Source organism: Diabrotica virgifera, chromosome 6, assembly GCF_917563875.1.
Source record: "Diabrotica virgifera virgifera chromosome 6, PGI_DIABVI_V3a".
Lineage (NCBI taxonomy): Eukaryota > Metazoa > Arthropoda > Insecta > Coleoptera > Chrysomelidae > Diabrotica > Diabrotica virgifera.
Genome location: NC_065448.1, coordinates 140,576,440 through 140,596,399, shown reverse-complemented (window position 1 = coordinate 140,596,399; position 19,960 = coordinate 140,576,440). Strand labels below are relative to the sequence as shown.

Below are 19,960 nucleotides of genomic sequence, written 5' to 3'. Positions count from 1 at the left end.
CAAATTACTAATTCGAGCTCGAGACTAATTCGGTAAGATTATTTCATGAATAAAACTGTCTTTTTAAATAATTTTAACTAATATTTTATTGATATCTTCGCCTGAATATTTTCTAAACCTGTTTCTTTTTGTTCTCTGTGACGAGTAGTTGTAAAACATTAATTGTAATGATAATATTAATGCCACTGAATGTATTTTTGAGTAGCAACGAAGGGCATTTGACGTAAAATACGACGGGAAATTATCAAAAATTATCGCTGTAATTTTTTTTCTTGTAGGTTTCTATTGGCCAGAATCTCTATGAATGAAATAATCCTAGTAATTAATTATTACTTCATTAATTGTAAAAATGATATCGTAAAATATTAGAGAGTTTGTCACAGTGTCCCATATCACATACACTATTCTCTGGGCAAATTATGAAAAAACAAGGAAAAGTTATTTAGCAGCTATTTTATTGCTGGAATCAAATATTAAGATTGCATATCGCGTCTCCGCTCAAATAGTGTCACAACTCAAAAAAAATAAAAACGGTTTTATTGCAGCGACAGTTTAATAAAACTAAAAAATCTTATCTCAAAAAGTGCTACGTTTATAGTTCAAGTATTTGTCGTTAGATGACACTAGAGTCATTATATGATTAAAGGCCGATTCTCATTAGACGTGCAAGGAACCGGCAAGGCAACGGCAAGGCACACGCTCGGCACGGGCAAGGTTTTCACAACCAATTCACACTGAGGCAGGCTTGCCCCCGTTCTCGAACACAGCCAATGAGCATTTCATCTTGCTCCGATGAAAAAGCAGGTCTCTGTTGACGCTTCATCGTCTATTGTCACTATGAAACTGATATCAAACAACCACGATTGCAGATTGCTTGCCGGTACGGTATTCACACTGTAGTGACCTTCACGGCACATGCTAGGCAAAGATTGTTTCGAAAAGAACGTCGCATGCAAAGCCCGTCGCTTGCCGGTGCCAGGCACGCATAGTGTGAATTACATCCCGTGCAGTGCATAAGATTTTATGTAAAATGTATTTTGCCGAGCCGATGCCTTGCCCATGCCGAGCACTTGCCTTGCGCTATAATGAGAATCAGCCTTAACCAAAATCAACGGTGCACCGAACATAAACAGTGTCACAGTCACATATCGACTTGTGCTAGTCATTTGTCCATCTAATGGCGCGTCCGCATTGGTAAATTTTTCGTGCGTACCGGCTGTTCGTCGCAAATATTTGCGTGATCGAAGTAGATTGCAAATCCTTGCGACGCAGATTCTTGCGACGAACCATTAGTTCAATTCGCACGAAAAATTTACCAATGCGGACGCGCCAAAGCCTATATATTGAAATTTTCAAAATCCGTTTTTACATTTGAAAAGGGTACAAAAACTAAGTTAAATTGATCGTTTCAATTTCAGACACTAATGATATTAATTTTGAAATTATATCAAAATTTTTGTTAAAGTTATAGTTCGTAAAATTTTCGACATAATTTCAAAATTAAAGTCATTAAATTGTCTCTGAAAAAAATTGAAGCGAACTTATGCACTTAGTTTTTCGTGCTTTTTTCAAATGTGCAAATGGATTTCAATATACACAATTAGGTACTTTATATTTTTTGTTAATCCGTACCTGGATTTTTTTGTGATTACTAAGTGGGTCGTTCCAACAACGTAGTAAATAAGTATTCATTATTTTTAAAATGAGTATTTATTCATTAACTTTAATAAATTTATTATTAAAAATTAATAATACCTGCCTTATAATATCAGAGTTCTTAAAAATTTCAATATAATATATTATATAAATATTATTTAAATTCAAAATTCATTAAATTGTCTGCGCAAAAAATTGAAGCCACTTATATAGTCAGCTTTTGGGCTCTTTTCAAATGTGCAAACGGATTTTGAAAATTTTAATATACCTACACGGTGTTGTTTCAACGTCACAATTACTTTATATTTTTTTGTTATTCCGGACCTGGAGTTTTCTTGTGATTACTAAGTGGGTCATTTGAATGTAGTAAATAAGTGTTGATTATTTTTAAAATGAATATTTACTATAAATATTTAATAATACGTGCTTTACTATAAATATTTACTATAAATATTTAATAATACGTGCTTCTAATCTCCGAGTTCTTACAAATTTCAATTTAATTTTAAAATTAAAGTCATTAAATTGTCTGCGCAAAAAATGTAAGAGAAACATTAAACTTATTTTTTGTGCTCTTTTTAAATATGCAAAAGGCTTTTGGAAATTATCAATATATAGTGTGTTGTTTCAAGGCACAATGAATTTATGTTTTTTGCTAATCCGGATCTGGATTTTTCTTGTGATCAGTAGTTGTTTGAGTTCTAAATGAGACACTTGTGTAGCAAATATCAAAAAAATATACAAAGTGGTTCTTAAGTTATGAATCCAGAAAGAAATGGGCAAAATCGATAAAACACCTTGTAACTCGGTTATAAAAATCGGTGAGGTAATAAATGTAGTATATCTAAAACCGCCTCAGTAACATCTATTCACCATCGAAGTATTTCTGTTCCCCAATGAAACACCCTGTATAAGCCTACGATAGTATATCCAAATCTTGATGCGATTATACAGCCAGCAAATTTAAAGCCTGGAATTAACAGAAGAAGAGGAAAAACCTAACTAAACTAGTACAGTTTGTATTACCTAGCATGAATTTTAAAAGGGTTTGTAACTGCCAAGTGCTCAGTCTCTTAAACTCAACGTGTGAGAAGAGGCAGAATATGACGACAGAGAAGAAAATTAAATTGATGCTAACACATCTGGTATTTTTTTGCTGAAGTTGGTTAGCTATATTTTCAAAGTTAATTATGACGTAATTATTTTACGTATAATTTAAAATCAGATAAATAAAATAAAAATATCGAATAATAAATTACTAATGTATTTCTTTTTCTTTCAGTTCTTAAAATATATTAACGATGTTCCTCCAATAACCGACTACACATTTTGCATTTGGTTGAGAAGTCACAATCTTACGCATAATCATCCTATTTTATCTTACTCCAGTAAGTATCTCTTCAGGTTTCATTCATAAGATGCTGTAATTCATTTTTAATTGGGTATTAATGTCCCTCTCGTATAATTTATGGGATTATAGCCCGATCAAAGAACAATCTGACCAAAAAAAATAAAGGAAGGATGAAAATTTGGGAATAGGTAGTTGAAATTTGTCTATTATTATAAGAAAAAAGTTTACAATTCTATATCCCTCTCGGGGGTAAAAAAATATACATTCAAAATAAGTCCGGAATTGGAAAAAATTACTAATTCTAAGCAACTTTTGTTCTATAGAGTCTTTCACTAAGTCAATACTTTTCGAGATATTTGCGAGTGAATATGTTCATTTTTAACAAAGAAAAACATGTGTTGGACGGTTTTTCGCAAATAACTCAAAAAGTAAGTATTTCATCGAAAAAAATGTTCTTAGCAGAACTATAGCTTATAAAAAAGTGAAAAATATGGTGTAAGTATGCTTAAAGTCTGTCGACTCAGTAGAATTAGAGTTGTAGCTGATGAAAAGTAAGTTCTTCGTCAAATTTCAAATCGAATATTTCAACGTGAAATAACCAAAAAATTGAGCACTTTTCGGAGAAAACTCATTATAACGTTTTTAAAGTGTTTAAAAAAAGGTTTATTTTTGTTTTTCAAAAAAAACTTCTAACATTGAAAGTAAGTGAGTTATGCTCAAAATATTGTTGTCCATTTAATTTTTTGGTAAAAAGAATCGCGAAAATCACCCACTAATTAGCATCCAAATAAATTTAATCGTTACCGCTTCACAGATTACTTTACTTATAATATATATTATTTATATGATCTATAAGTTTCATTAGGTCAATGTGTTCATTTTTGAAAAAATTTGGTTTTAAAATAAATTTTTTGTTTAGTTTTGAAAAAAATTCCAAATTGTTTTCAAAATAACTTAAAAATTATTAGTAATACCAAAAATCTCAAAGAGTAATAAAATGTACGTTTTGCTTTTCTGAATATTTTGGATTTCTTGTTTTCCTGTTAGACAAAAATTGGTTATGCTATGGATGGTAAAGATTTGCATATCTCGTGATTAGTGACTCGTTAAACCCATTTTAACTAAAGCCTTTTCAAAAATAAGAACTTTGAACCTGTTAATGTATCTATATACTAATATACTTCAATAATTAAATAAAGCAATAAAGCTTCGTAATCGTTTATTGAAACTAACCAGAAAGTACAACTCATATTTAACAGATAATCTTTTTCGTTGACATCCCTTGACAGTTGACATGCCGTCTGTCTAACAGGTATGTTCGGTTTATATAGTAATAGTTAAACACCTTCCCCTCAAAGGCCCATTTTATGGGGGGGTTTGATTAGACGACCTGATTTTGATATGTTTGTCCTTTTGGGGCTAAGATTGTTTGAAGTGTTTAAAGTATTTATAGATGTTTTTGGTGGCTTAACAATTCCTAAGTTGGCAGTACTGTGAGGGCCGTGATGGTGGTCATGATTCTGTCTATTCTTTGTTATGTCACTACCATTTGGGTGTGTGTTTACATTGTTCTGTTTATGTACATTATTTTGTTTATGTCTTACCACAATATTTTGCTTTTGGGCATATAGATTATCGGCTTGAGCTAAGTCAGGGTAAAACTCAGGTTCCAGTAGCAACTCACTAGCTTGGGATTTTGTTATAGAGTGTTTCATTTGGTTTGTATTGCGCCTAACTATTCTATTGTTATACTCTTTTCTGACCCAGTATGATCTTGGTTCCTTAGCTTTTTCAATAACCACTGCTTTGTGCCATATTTCATTCCGTCTACTTTTCACTACTACCTTATCACCCTTTTTAAACTCAGTTACTGCTTGACGTGATGTTTTATCATAATGTATTTTCACTTTCCCTTGTTGTTTGCACAGCAATCCATATGTTGTTTTTTGTATCTGAGGTTCTAATTGTTTACTAGTCATGGGTAGTTGAGTCCGTAAAGTCCTGCTTTGAAGAATCTGGGCCGGAGAGCCGTGCAGTGCAATTATTCCTGTATTGTTATATTCCATTACAGATTCACGAAAATCAGTGTTTGTTTCTACACTTTTCCTTAATATTTGCTTTAAGATGATGACAGCCTTTTCTGCAAGACAATTACTTTAGTGCCACTCTGGAGTACATGTTGCAATAGTTATATATTTTTCACGGTAATAATTTAAACATTTCTGTGGCACAAAGGGTAAATTGTCAGAAATTGAAAACTGTGGGTATCCAAATTTACTGAACAGATATTGGAATGCACTGATTACAGAATTTGAAGTCTTATCTTTCAAAATGGCAAGATCTATCCAATGGGAAAGATAGTCTATGGTTACAAGATAGTATTTAGCGCCGAACTCCACTATATCAGAGGCAACTTTTTTAAATCGTAACTTAGGTACAGAATGAGGTAACATGGGTTCCTTGAAATTATTGGGTAAGTATTTTCATATTTCCATATCCTACATTCTTTTATGAATGTTGTGATGTTGTCGTTAAGGTGGGGCCAATAAAATATTTTTCTTGCCTTATTTCTGGTTTTGCTTATAGCTAGGTGTCCTTTATGCATCATTGTCATGTAACTCTTTCTCAGAGCTGTAGGAACTATAATTTTGTCCTCAAGGAAGACTATACCAGCTTCAACAAAGATGCTATCTTTTAGATTATAGTATGGTTTGCAATTTGCTGGTAACATATTCTCTTTTGGCCATCCATTGAATAAGTAGGTAGTCAACAATTTTTGAAATTGTTTCATTCTTGCTCGTGAATGCTCTTAATTCACATCGTTTCTCAATACTCATTGGTAGATGTTTGCTCACAGAATGTACCATTTCAATCATTTCAGGGTCGATTTCTTGCACTTTTAAACTGTCACGTGACAACATGTCTGCGAAATGGATATTTTTACCTGAAATATATAATGTATTCAAGGAATACTTCAGAAGTTTCAGCCTTAATCGTTGTAATCTCACAGATCCAATTTTACATATAGGTTTTGCCATAATAGATATAATTGGTTTATGGTCTGTCTGTACATCAACAATAGATTTATAAATGAAATCATGGAACTTTTGGGTGCCATAATGAATTGCTAAAAGTTCTTTCTCTGTTTGGCTGTAGTTCACTTCGTGATCATTCATATTTCGAGAAGCACAAGCTACCAGTTTTAAAATTTTATTCCCATGTTCTTGGAACATACAGCAACCTAAGCAATTTTTGGAGGCATCACATTGTAGTATAATCTTCCTCTTTGGGTCAAATGGCGTTAATGCAGGAGATTTAGTAATTATTTCTTTTAAGTTTTCAAAACACCTTTGTTGTAATGGGAGCCATTTAAATTCTACGTCAGATTTTAAAAGTTCACATAGAGGTTTAATATGCTCTGCCATGTTCGGGATGTATTTTCTAACATAATTAAAGCTTCCAATTATTCTTTGAAGTTCAGTTTTGTCTTTTGATCTTTCCAATTTACAAAGAGATTCAATTCTATCTGGGTCGATTTCCATACCTTTCTTTGAGAATACTTTTACTTGCCTCTGGCAGTATTGAAATTTTTCTTTGTTGAATTTGGCACCGGTTTATTTGGCTCTTTTTATCACTTGTGCAACTGCTTTATCATGTTCCTCTTTATCTCGGCCAACTACTATCATGTCGTCATGTAAGATCTGAACATTTTCTAAGTCTCCAAATTTCTTTCAACTTGTTCCTGGAATAAGTCTTGCGAGTTTGAAAGCCCATAAGGCAGAACCACATATCTGTAGATACCAAAAGGTGTAGCAAAACTACATTTCCAAGAGGAGTTCTCATCTAATTCTAAGTGGTGGTACCCTGCAGCCAAATCATGGTATACAGTGAATATTTTTTTCCGATCATATTGGAGCACACTTCTTCAATGGTCTTGACTGGTTGTGGTTTTCGTACAATTTGACCATTCAGGTTTTGTGGATCGAGACATAATCTCAATGTACCATTACTTTTTTCAACAATTACTATACGGTTTAGGCTGGCACGAGGGTCTATCTCATCCACTTTTACTATGACTTTCCTCTGCACTAGCCTCTCAAGCTCCTTTTTTAGAGCATATTTTATGGCGAATGCAACCTTTGTAGGTAGATAACTGACTGCTTCGAAATTTTTTGTAGTAGTTAACTTAAATTTCCCTTCAAATCTTCCATAGCCAGAAAATATTTCATGATGCTCTGCTATGAATTGATCTCTCTCAACATTGTTGTTACATTTTTTAATATTTACCCTGTTTATTCGTTTTAAAAGACCAAGATCAACACAAGCCTGCCCACTTAGCAAAATTTTGTTAGCTCCTTCAACAATTACAAAGTTTTCATATATATTTTTGTTCTTATACTTACAATGAAGGCTTACAATACCAACAGTTTTTGCCTGAGTGCCTTCAAAACTCTTTACTATAAATTTATTTTTACATACCTTAAACTGCTTGTCAATCCTTTTAAAAATTTCGTTTGGTATTACTGAAATGTCAGCCCCTGTGTCTAGCTTTACTTTAAATTTGCAATTCTCTGCTTCAACAATCTCATCCCAAAGGTCCCGTAACTGATCTGAAACATTAACAGTATTTATCACTAAACTAGAACTACTATCACTATCACTGTCGGAGTTCTCTTGGTTGTCCACATTTTCTACGTTTCTTACTCTACAAGCAACTGCAAAGTGGTTCAAGATTCCACACCGTAAACATGATTTTCCAAACACTGGACACTTCCTTGGCCCATGCATTGTTTGACAGCTCCTACATTTAAATTTGTCTTGCTGTTTTCTGCTTGTATGCAATGTATGTTTATCCTTGGGAAACCTCTTGATAGCATGAATTTCTGCGATGCTCTCTTCTGCAAACATTTTGCTGGTTCTCACTGATTTCACTTGCACGGCAAATTTCTATGGCTTTATTTAACTTTAACTTGTCTATTGTTAGTAGAGTTTCTCTTGTGACAATTCTGTCTCTTAGAGCTTTCTCCTCAGTTGTTTCTTCTGGGTCTGTTACATTAAAATTACAAGATTTCACCAGGTGTTTTACTTCAGTGAGGTAATGCTCAAAAGATTTGCCCTCTTTTTGGTTTCTGCTTAAAAACTTGTATCTTTCAAACACTTCATTAGCTCTTGGATTAACATATACCTCTAGCTGTTTCATCATGTATTTGTAGGGCTCAGCGGTTCCATCGGGGATTGCAATTGTGCACATTATTCTAGAGGACTCGGCTCCTATTATATTTCTGAGGATTGCCAGCTTTCTATTATCAGCAGACTGATCTTTCCCTGTGGCTACTAGATAATCTTCAAATGAGATCTTCCAAAACTTCTATGTGGTAGCGGCATTCTGCCCCTGTAAGTCGAAATCTGGAGGCAATTTTACAGGTCCAAGCATGTGTGACTGTGCAATGTTTAAAGGATAATGGATCTATATACTAATATACTTTAATAATTAGATAAAGCAATAAAGCTTCGTAATCGTTTATTGAAACTAACCAAAAAGTACAACTCATATTTAACAGATAATCTTTTTCGTTGACATCCCTTGACAGTTGACATGACGTCTGTCTAACAGGTATGTTCGGTTTATATAGTAATAGTTAAACAGAATCGATGAAACTTACAGATCATATTAAACTTATATAAAGAATACATAAGCAAAGTAACTTGTGAAGCGGTAACGATTAATTTTATTTGGGATGCTAATTAGGGGGTGATTTTCGCGCTTCATTTTACCAAAAAATAAAAAGGACCAACTATATTTTGAGCGTAACTCACTTTTAATATTAGAATTTTATTTAAAAAACAAAAACATACCTTTTTTAAACACTTTAAAAAAGTTGTAATGAGTTTTTACCGAAAATTGCTCCGTTTTTTTTTGTTATTTCACTTTAAAATATTCGATTTGGAATTTGACGAAAAAGAACCTTGATTTCATTAGCTACAACTCTTCTTCTACTGGGTCTACAGACTTCATGCATACACGATTTTTTTCACTGTTTTATAAGCTATATTTTTTCGAAGGCCATTTTTTTCGACAAATAACTTACTTTTGAGTTATTTTCGAAAATCTGTCCAAAAACATGTTTTTCTTTGTTGAAAATGAAAATATTCACTCGCAAATAACTCGAAAAGTATTGACTTGGTGAAAAAACTCTATAGAACAAAAGTTGCTTAGAATTAGCTTACAATTAGCAATAAGTTGCTTATATTTTTCACCCCAAAGAAAGGTTTATTCCCCTCCGTTTTTGTAAAATGGAGGTGAAATAATATGTAGAATTGTAAACTTTTTCTTTTACATATAATAATAGACAATTTCAACTACCTACTCCCAAATTTTCATCCTTCCTTTATTTTTTTGAGGTTTCGTAAAGTTTTGTGTTCTTTGATTGGGCTATTACTGCTAACTGTAACTATAATTCCATAATTTTTAAATTGCTAAACTGGTCGGAAGAAAAATACGAGCGGTGGGAACCATAAAGCTGTCTAATGATGCGGATATAAAATATACTTAAAGAATAATATCTCAGTTACTCAACTGAAAAGCACCACAATAAATACAAAACCGTTCCTTCGTTTTTATGAGCTATCTTTTTTTTAATGTTAATTTTTTATACAAAATACATATACGTTTCTGTATTTTATGTAAAGAATATTTACCAAGATTATACAAGGTGTTTCATTGGGAAACGTAAATACTTTAATGGCGAATAGAGGTCATTAAGCCGGTTCTAGATATACTACATTTTTTGCCCTACCGACTTTTATAACCGAGTTACAGGGTGTTTTAACGATTTTGCCCATTTCTTTCCTAAGCCATAACTTTAGAACCACCCTGTATATTTTTTTGATATTTGGTACACATATGTCTCATTCAAAACCCAAACGACCGACATACTAACCATAAGAAAAATCCAGGTCCGAATTAAAAAAAAAATATAAAGTAATTTGACCTTAAAAAACACCCTGTATATTCAAATTTTGAAAATCTGTTTGCATATTTGAAAAGAGCACAGAAAAGTAAGTTTAATGGTTCGCTTCAATTTTTCGGCCAGACAATTTTATGACTTTAATTTTGAAATTATATTGAATTTTTTAAGAATTCTGGCATTAAAAAGCAGATATTATTAACTTTTAGTTATAAATTATTAAAGATAATGAATAAATAATAATTTTAAAAATAATCAATACTTATTTACCACATTAGAACGACCCAATTAGTATTCACAAGAAAAATCCAGGTCCGGATTAACCAAAAAATATATAGTAATTGTGCCCTTGAAACAACACCCTGTATATTGAAATTTTGGAAATTTCAAATTTTGTTTGCGTATTTTAAAAGAGCATAAAAACTGCGTTAAAAATTGCATGTCAAATTTTTGCGCAGTTAATTTAATTACGGCAATTTTGAAATCATATTGATTAATTCTGTCAAGGTTACAAGAAGCTGCCAGAAAAATTAAGAACAATCCCAATGTAATTATTAGAAAATCGATTCGAAATCTTTTAAAATGAGCAAGGAAATGTATCGAAGAGAATGGCGGACATTTTCAGCAACTGTCATAGTTCAAATATTTTTAGGAATTTTTTTTATTACATATAGCTGTTGTATTTTTAAAATAAGTATTAATAACACCTGGTTTTTAATCTCAGAATCTTTAAAATTTCAATATAATTTCAAAATTGATCTAAATAAATCAACGGCGCAAAAAATTAAAATAAATCTTTATTCACAGGTTTTTATGCTCTTTTAAAATGCGCAAACAAATTTTCAAAATTGCAATATACAGGGTGTTGGTTCAAGGTCACAATTACTTTATATTCTTTTTTTAATCCAGACCTGGATTTTTCTTGTTATTATTACTTGGGTCGTTCCACCGTGGTAAATAAGTATTGATTATTTTTAAAATGAGTTTTTTTTCATTAACTTTAATAATTTATAACTAAAAGTTAATAATACCTTCTTTTTAATGTCAGAGTTCTTAAAAAAATTCGATATAATTTCAAAATTAAAGTTATAAAATTGTCTTGGCGAAAAATTGAAGCAAACCATTAAACTTACTTTTTGTGCTCTTTTTAAATATACGAACAGATTTTCAAAATTTGAATATACAGGGTGTTGTTTTACGGTCACAATTACTTTATAATTTTTTGTTAATCCGGACCTGGATTTTTCTTATGCTTAGTATGTCGGTCGTTTGAGTTTTAAACGAGACATATGTGTACCAAATATCAAAAAAATATACAGGGTGGTTCTAAAGTTATGGCTTAGGAAAGAAATGGGCCAAATCGATAAAACACCCTGTGATTCGGTTATAAAAGTCGGTAGGGCAAAAAATGTAGTATATCTAAAACCGGCTCGGTGACCTCTATTCACCGCTAAAGTATTTCCGTTTCCCAATGAAACACCCTGTATTAACTATATTTATGTCTACCGTTTGATAGCGAAGCTCTGAACAGAAATAAGATCCAGGAGAGAAATGGCAAGAAATTCGTTTGTAAAAATGAAAACAGTTCTCTGCAACAAAGACCTTATAGATTAGAACTGGAAATAAGAGCTCTGAGATGTTACGTCTTTTCGATAATGCCATATGGACTAGAAAGATGGACAATGAAGCAAGAACATACATAAATCGTCAAAGATTGCAAAATAATAAACACAATAAATTCAAATAAGAAAGTTACAATGAAGGTACAGCGATATGAAATGCTAAGACTAATAATACAGGGAGAGATAGAGAAGGAAGGGGTATAGGAGGAAAAAAAGTCATGGTTGAAGAATTTATTAAACGACTGATTTAAATGCAGTTATATAGAACCCTTCTCAGCAGCGGTAGATAAGAGTAAAAATAGTGATGATGATATTCAACCTTCAATTAGGAGACGGCTCTTAAAGAAGAAGAATTAGTCTTTTATAGCATCCACAATATACCTTACTTAAACTTAATTTAAGTTCAACAACTTAAATACTCTCCTAAAACTTACAACTAAAATTTTACAAGAAATAATGAATCAAAGGATATTAGACCAGGGCTGATATGTGAAGAAACGTCCATTCTTGGATGTGCGAGGTGGCATTCGGATTTTTGCAGATAAAGTTAGGTGACAGCTTCAATAATAACAATTATTGACTTATGCTCCTTCTTAAATATGCCCGGAACGTTAATAAAAAAAAAATAAAATATGTAAAAATTTCGAAAAACATCGATTTTTTTCTACTTTTTTTGCTTATAACGTTAAAACGATTAATTTTGGAAAAAAGTCGTAGTGAAATAAAATAAAGAAAATTGAATTTTGTATCATATACGTCCGGTTAAAAATGTCTTAAATTGTTAGCCTTTCTGCAAAATAGCAATAAATACAAAATAAGGGGGCAAAATAAGCCTGTTTTATTCAATGTTTTTCAACCACTTTGGTTGCACTTAGAACCTTCGTAGTTCGCTTAGAAAATTCTTACAACATACTTAAATCGTCCACCAAATTTTATTAAAATCGACTTAATAGATTTTGCATAATAATTTTGCAATATAAATTTTTTTAAAAAAGTTAAAATTTTTTAAAAACTTTCTGAACAAAAAGTAGACCATTTAGAAGTTTTCTAATTTTTTTGCATATAAAGAGACCTATCTAATACACTTTACAACTAAAATTGGATTATTTAAGCGGCCTCAGCACTGTTTTAAAGTTATAAACAATTTTTTGGCTTATAAACAAATAAAGTGAGAACGTTCGAGTCGTAATAAATTCATTTTTCATTTATTTATCAAATAAACATTTTTTTCTGTTTTACAGAGGAACATTTAAATCAGCTGCATGGAGAAAAGAATATAACCCAGACCTATGTTTTGTCTCAAAAGATACCAATGACAGACCACTAACAACTGCGAGAAGTGTCCTTGCAGACTTCCCACATACTCAACATCGTCCGGTGCTTATCACCATCGGAATATCAATTCCAATAATTAGATCATATCCTCGACCCAGGTGGAATCTTAGAAAAGCAAACTGGAAGAAATTCTCTGAACAACTAGACCGGACCTTGAGCTGGGTCCCTCCAACCAGCAAACATTATGAGAGGTTTGTGGGCGCAGTAATAAGCACTGCCAAGAAAACCATCCCTAGGGGGTATCGCAAAGAATATGTGCCTGGATGGACTGAAACATGTGAAGACTTATACACGAAGTTTCTCGAAAGTGGTGACCGAGAAATAGCCGATGAGCTTTTACACAACATCGATACAGCTAGACGCCAAAAATGGATAAAGACTGTCGAAAACCTTGACTTCAAAAAATCAAGCCGGCAGGCATGGTCCTTGTTGCGGAAAATTGGAGGAGCTAACCAGCTGGAATCCAGAGAGTCTAAAATGTCTCCTAACAAGGTTGCCTCCCATATAGTATCTCTATCCAGAGCTCCACGAGATCGAACACATACTACCAACGTGAAAAGAGACTTAAGGGCATTAAAACAAATGAACAGAACGAACTCCGAATATTCAGCAAGAATACTTATTTCTGAAATCACACATGCGCTGAAAGAAATGAAATCAGGTAAAGCACCTGGGTTTGATGGTATCCATCCAGAGTTCTTGATACACAGTGGTGCATACACGAAACAGTGGCTTGCAATGTTCTTTAATGATATACTTCAGTCAGGTAACATTCCTTTCTCACTTAAGCGAACAAAGATAATTGCAATTCCGAAACCGGGCAAATCAAACGATAAGCCAGAAAACTACCGCCCCATAGCTCTACTCAGCATGGTATATAAACTATTAGAAAAGCTTCTCCTCAACAGAACTAGTCACAGGATACTAGAAAATGTCCCCATTGAACAAGCTGGCTTCCGCCCTCATCGAAGCTGTACGGACCAAGTGCTGTCATTAACAACTTTTATAGAAGCTAGTTTTCAAAAGAAACAAAAGACAGCAACAGTATTTATAGATCTAACAGCAGCATATGATACTGTTTGGAGACAGGGATTAATATATAAACTGGCCCGCATTATCCCCTGCAGAAAGATAATTAACCTCATTGACAACATGCTGACCAACAGAGCCTTCCAGGTTATAATGGGAAAGGAGACGAGTAGACAGATGAAACTTAACAATGGTCTTCCACAGGGTTCTGTCCTTGCCCCTTTACTTTTCAGCCTCTATATTGCTGACATGCCTGAAACCGAATCTCGGAAGTTTGGATATGCTGACGACTGGACCCTTGCAACAAGCCACCAATCTTTAGAAACTACAGAAATCACTCTCACGAATGACTTATCCATCCTCAGCGAATACCTTAAGAAATGGAGACTACAGCCAAGTACTACAAAAACTGAAGTATCAGCTTTTCATCTAAACAACAAGTTGGCAAACAGAGAATTGCGAGTGTATTTTAATAACAAGCTGTTAAAACACAATAAATACCCGAAATACCTTGGGGTTACTCTAGACAGAACGCTCACATTCAGAGAACACCTGACGAAAACAGCAGCAAAATTGAAAACACGCAACAATATAATACAGAAACTCTGCGGCACTACATGGGGGTCCACAGCATCAACATTAAGATCCTCTGCTCTTGGCCTGATATATCCGGTGGCAGAATACTGTGCTCCAGTGTGGCTAAATAGCAGGCATACCCACCTGGTCGACACCCAACTAAACCGTACTATGCGTATGATAACAGGCACAATTAAGCCCACCCCTACAATGTGGCTACCTACCCTTAGTAATATAGCACCACCCAACCTACGCCGCGAACATGCATTGGTTAAAGAATATAACAAAATAATGGACAGTCGCCAGCTTCTAGTCCACAACGACATCCCCGATATTCTTGGAAACCGTCTTCGATCCAGGTTACCCCCTCTACAATCTGCTCAAGCGCTGCAGCAATCCAACTTTGACTTAAATACCCGATGGAGAGAAGATTGGGAAAGTAGGACAGATCCGCATTACCATAGTCTACCGGACATCATAGGGAAACCTGGCGAATTTGAACGTCCCCGTAAGATTTGGGCAGCCCTTAATCGAATTCGAACAAACTGTGGAAGATGCGCCGACTCCCTCCACAGATGGGGTAAACTCCCCTCGCCTTCTTGTGACTGCGGCGCTGCAAGACAGACGATCAGTCACATTGTTCAGGACTGCCCACGCAGAGCATACACAGGCGACCCTATAGACTTTGTAATGGCAACCGAAGGGTCAATCGAATATATAAAAAAATTGGACATCTGTTTGTGATGCATTGTATAATGCATAAATCTAACTATATTCTGTGATATACTTAAGCCATACGCTAAATAAATTTTCTGTTTTAGAACAACAGTAAAATGTATTTCGAATTAAATAAATTATACAGTTTCTTCTTTTTGTCTCAATTAATTAAAAAACATTTTGGGCACCCTGTATATATAATTATGCTAATGTCTATATATATTAATGGATAGAAAATTAAATAACCTTTCGAATAAGCTAGCACATGACCCATATTCTCATTTAAAAAATCATCGATTACGTCATCACACCCAGATGGATGACGTCACTAGTATGATATATATGCCAAAAAATTATAATTTAAATACAAAAAAATCGACCTGTTTCGGAATTGATCTCCAGAGTCGCCCATTCTCGAGATAATGAATTTGTTCCAACTCAAACGCCCTCACTATATTTGTTTATAAGCCAAAAAATTGTTCATAACTTTAAAACAACGCTGAAGCCGCTTAAATAATCCGATTTTAATTCCGTAAAGTGTATTAGATAGCTAGAGAGCCTCTTAACATGTCAAAAAATTAGCAAGCTTCCAAACGGTCTACTTTTTGTTCTGAGAGTTTTTAAAAAATTTGAACTTTTTTAAAAAAATTTAGATTGCAAAATTATTATGCAAAATCTATTATATCGATTTTAATGAAATTTGGTGGACGCATTAAGTATGTTGTAAGAATTTTCTAAGCAAATTACGAAGGTTCTAAGCAAATTACGAAGGTTCTAAGTGCAACCAAAGTGGTTGAAAAACATTAAATAAAAACAGGCTTATTTTGCCCCCTTATTTTGAATTTATTACTATTTTCCAGACAGGGCAATAATTTAAGACATTTTAAAACAGTCGTATATCATACAAAATTTAATTGTCTTTATTTTATTTCTGTACTACTTTGTTCCAAAATGAATCGTTTTAAAGTTGTAAGCAATAAAAGTAGAAAAAAATCGATGTTTTTCGAAATTTTTAAATATTTTAATTTCTTTATTAATGTTGCGGGCATATTTGAGAAGAAGCATGAGTCAATTATAATTACTGAAGTTTTCACCTAATTTTATCTGCAAAAATCCGAATGCCACCTCTCACTTGAATGTCACCTCTGCTTCAATCCAAAATTTAGCAGATGTTTACATACTGATAACAACAGAGTTTACGTACTGAAAGAGCGTGTATAGATGCAATATTCGTCATAGAGCAAATTACTTAAAAATCACTATAGTAAACCAACATTTATGTGTCTGATTGACTTGAAGAAAGCAATTGACATAGTAAGACTCAAAGAAACAATTCGCCTTCTGTATAATAGAGAAGTTCCCCTAAGTATCATAAAATCAACACAAAGTGGAAGTCAGAATAAATGGAAAACTTACAGAACCTATAGACATAAGCAGCGGAATAAGACTCATTGACTCATTGAGCCAAATACTCTTTAAGTTAATCATGCATGAAATTATCAAAAGTGTTAACAAATGAAGGGGATACAGAATGGGAAAGAAAGAAGCAAAAATACACTGTTACGCAGACGACGTAATATTGATGGCTCAAGATAAATATAGTCTGCAAATACTAGTCCATAGATAACATAAGAGAAAAGACTTTAATATGACAATCTCAACTCAAAAAATTAAAACAATAGTAATCAGCAAAGAATCAATTAAATGTAAAATAGATGGCATCGGTATTAAACAAGTAATGGAAATAAAATACCTTGGAATTACACTGAAGGTCAACTATGGAGACATGAACAAAGAAAGAGAGGTCAAGTACAAAAACCAAATAGACTGACAGGATGCCTTAATAACACTATATATTTGTACTAAAAATTTCAACAAGCACAAAAAGAGTACTATAATAACAAACATCTCTGCAACATCTATTAATTTTTAAAAATCTCTTTTTTTTTCTTTTAGAAAATGAGGAAGAAAGTCTTATACGTGTATGGATAGCTCCAAATGGTAAAAGCATTAATTTAGAAATAAGTGGTGTAGCTATTTTTGAATTTTCGTCAAATTTTATTGAAAATAGATGGTATCATGTATGCCAATCGTGGTCATCATTTCAAGCGGCATGGTCATTATACATAAATGGAAAGCTTAAATCTACTGGATCAGTACCAAAGGCAAGTACAGTTAAAGTAACAATGCATTTATCTTTCGAACTTATTAAAAAAGTACTCAGTGTAGAGTTATTTTTCAGGTAATTTGTATATTCAGCATATTAGATTTTGAATTGAGTGAATTTTACTGCCAATTTTATGGCTTAAGTGAGGTAAATTCGTATATTTCAGAACTTCATGCCGATTATTTAGAATTTTGAAAATGAGTTTTGTCGATCAAATTCTGAACCTAATCTATCCTAACCTAACTGTATCAGAATACACGTTACATACTAGTTTTCTTTGTCTCTTTGAAAATATCTTTGAAACCTTATCACCGATAACTGAATTTCGATGATCTAATAAAAATAATTCATCCACCAAAATCGATATTATGATTGATAGACCGTTCATTACAAAAAAATTGAAATGAGAGCGTATGCGCAAAATTTCGGACCAATACTTTTACGCCAGTCAATGGGAACAAGAATAGGATATTACCTCCGAATTCTATCCTATTGCATGGATTTTAATGAAATTTTGGGAATAGCCTCTACTTATCTACTATTTCAAAGTCTACCCTATGCCGATGTGTGCTTTTATCTTGGGAGTGGTTCTCACCCCTTTTCGGGTGTGGAAAATTTCTTGATCAAAATAATCGCGGAAGTGGCTAGAGAACCTAGTTCTAAGCAAAAACTGTTCTATAATCTTTTTTTGAAAACTCAATTATTTTTGAGTTATTCGTGGTTGAAAATTGGCCATTTTCATTGAAACATAACTCCTTTTCGAACGGTTTTTTTTGCGAATATGTACCTTAAAAACTATGCATCTAACTAAAACACTATATAAAACATTTTTGTAGATTATAGAAAAACAAAGAGATTAGTTCTTTCATATATCTTCTAGTTACAAAAAGAGATTTGGTAGGTCAAAATAGTTTGATTTTTGGTGCATGCTCAAATCGGTGTATTCAACTTAAAATAACAGAGAAACGGTCGATTTTAGGTGTATAATTTTGGATTTTGGAGTGCTTAAGAAAGCCTTTAAAATGAGCAATATTAAAGGTCGATTACATATAAACTAAGCAAGATATGCTGCAAAAAAATTTGATGACTAATGTCTTTTATGAAAAAATGATATATTTATGAGTATATTTAATCCCTCATCCACCAGAATTTTAATGCATCATTTTACTTCTACAATACATTTTATTATAGAGCTATTTCTATGTTCAAAAAGTTGGACGGGTTTAAAATGAATGGTTTTTGAAAAAAAATAAGATCAATTTATAGAGCGCATTTTTAATTTTTCTTAAAAATCTTCCTTTTTCTACATGTAACTTGAAAATGACAAGAGATACAATAATGAAAAATAAAACAAAATTTTAGTCCAACAAAACCCTACATTTTTGTGTGGTATCTTTTTTCAAGTTACATGGAGAAAAAGGAAGATTTTTAAGAAAATTTAAAAATGCGATGTATAATTTGATCTTATTTTTTTCAAAAACCATTCATTTTAAACCCGTCCAACTTTTTGAACATATAAATAGCACTATAATAAAAAGTATTGTAGAAGGAAAACGATGTATTTAAATTCTGATGGATGAGGGGTTAAATATACTTCTGATTTTTTCTTAAATTGCATTAGTCATCAATTTTTTTGTAGCAAATCTCGCTTAGTTTGAATGTAATCGACATTTAATATCGCCCCTTTTAAAGGTATTTTCAAGCACTACAAAAGGTATTGGTAGCATTATACCATTATACACCCAAAATCGACCGTTTCTCTTTTATTTCAAGTTGAATACACCGATTTGAGCATGCACCAAACAAACTCTTCTCACCTACCATATCTCTTTTTGTATTATAACTAGAAGATTTATGAAGGAACAAATCTCTTTGTTTTTTATAAGCTACAGAAACATTTTATATATTTTTTTTCGTTAGATGCATAGTTTTTAAGGTATTCGTAAAAAACTGTCCGAAAAGGTGTCATTTTTCAATGAAAACGGCCAATTTTTAACCACAAATAACTCAAAAATATTGAGTTTTCAAAAAAAAATACAGAACAGTTTTTGCTTAGAATTGGGTTCTCTAGGTACTTTTGTGGTTATTTTTTTTTATTGACATTCCAATTTATTACAATCTGCCATTTTTTACAAAGTAATAAGCATTAAGTAATATTTTTGTCGGCTAAACTATTGACATGTGGCGAACATACCCGCTCCATACATATGCCGCTCTTAATGTTAGTCTACTAAACTATTATTGGTTCTGGGAAAACATAAATAAGCCCTACACTTGTTTTTGGCTCACACTAAATCACTAGTCACTTTACGTTTTAACCTGCGCACTGCACACATCTGCATCAAGTTCCTTGCTAGGTGGTTTGGGTGTTCCCGCAATCGGTCCTTGTATTTTTTTATTCGATGTGTAATTTCTTCCTTTACATAAGTTACCTCTGCATCTCGATGTACGGCGTTGTTGGTGATATACCACGGTATATTTAAAATCATCCTTAGTATTTTGGATTGGAACTTTTGTATAATTTCTATATTAGAATTTG

General features: G+C 32.8%; 1 protein-coding gene across 1 annotated transcript in view; it reads left to right on the top strand.

Annotated features, from left to right (window-relative positions):
• Positions 1 to 19,960, top strand: part of LOC114325322 (uncharacterized) — a 63,141-nt gene that overhangs the window by 16,030 nt on the left and 27,151 nt on the right. Inside the window, exons 3-4 of the mRNA XM_050654048.1 lie at positions 2,939 to 3,044; positions 17,211 to 17,419. Of these exons, the coding sequence (XP_050510005.1) occupies positions 2,939 to 3,044; positions 17,211 to 17,419 (315 nt within the window). The remainder of the gene's footprint in view (positions 1 to 2,938; positions 3,045 to 17,210; positions 17,420 to 19,960) is intronic.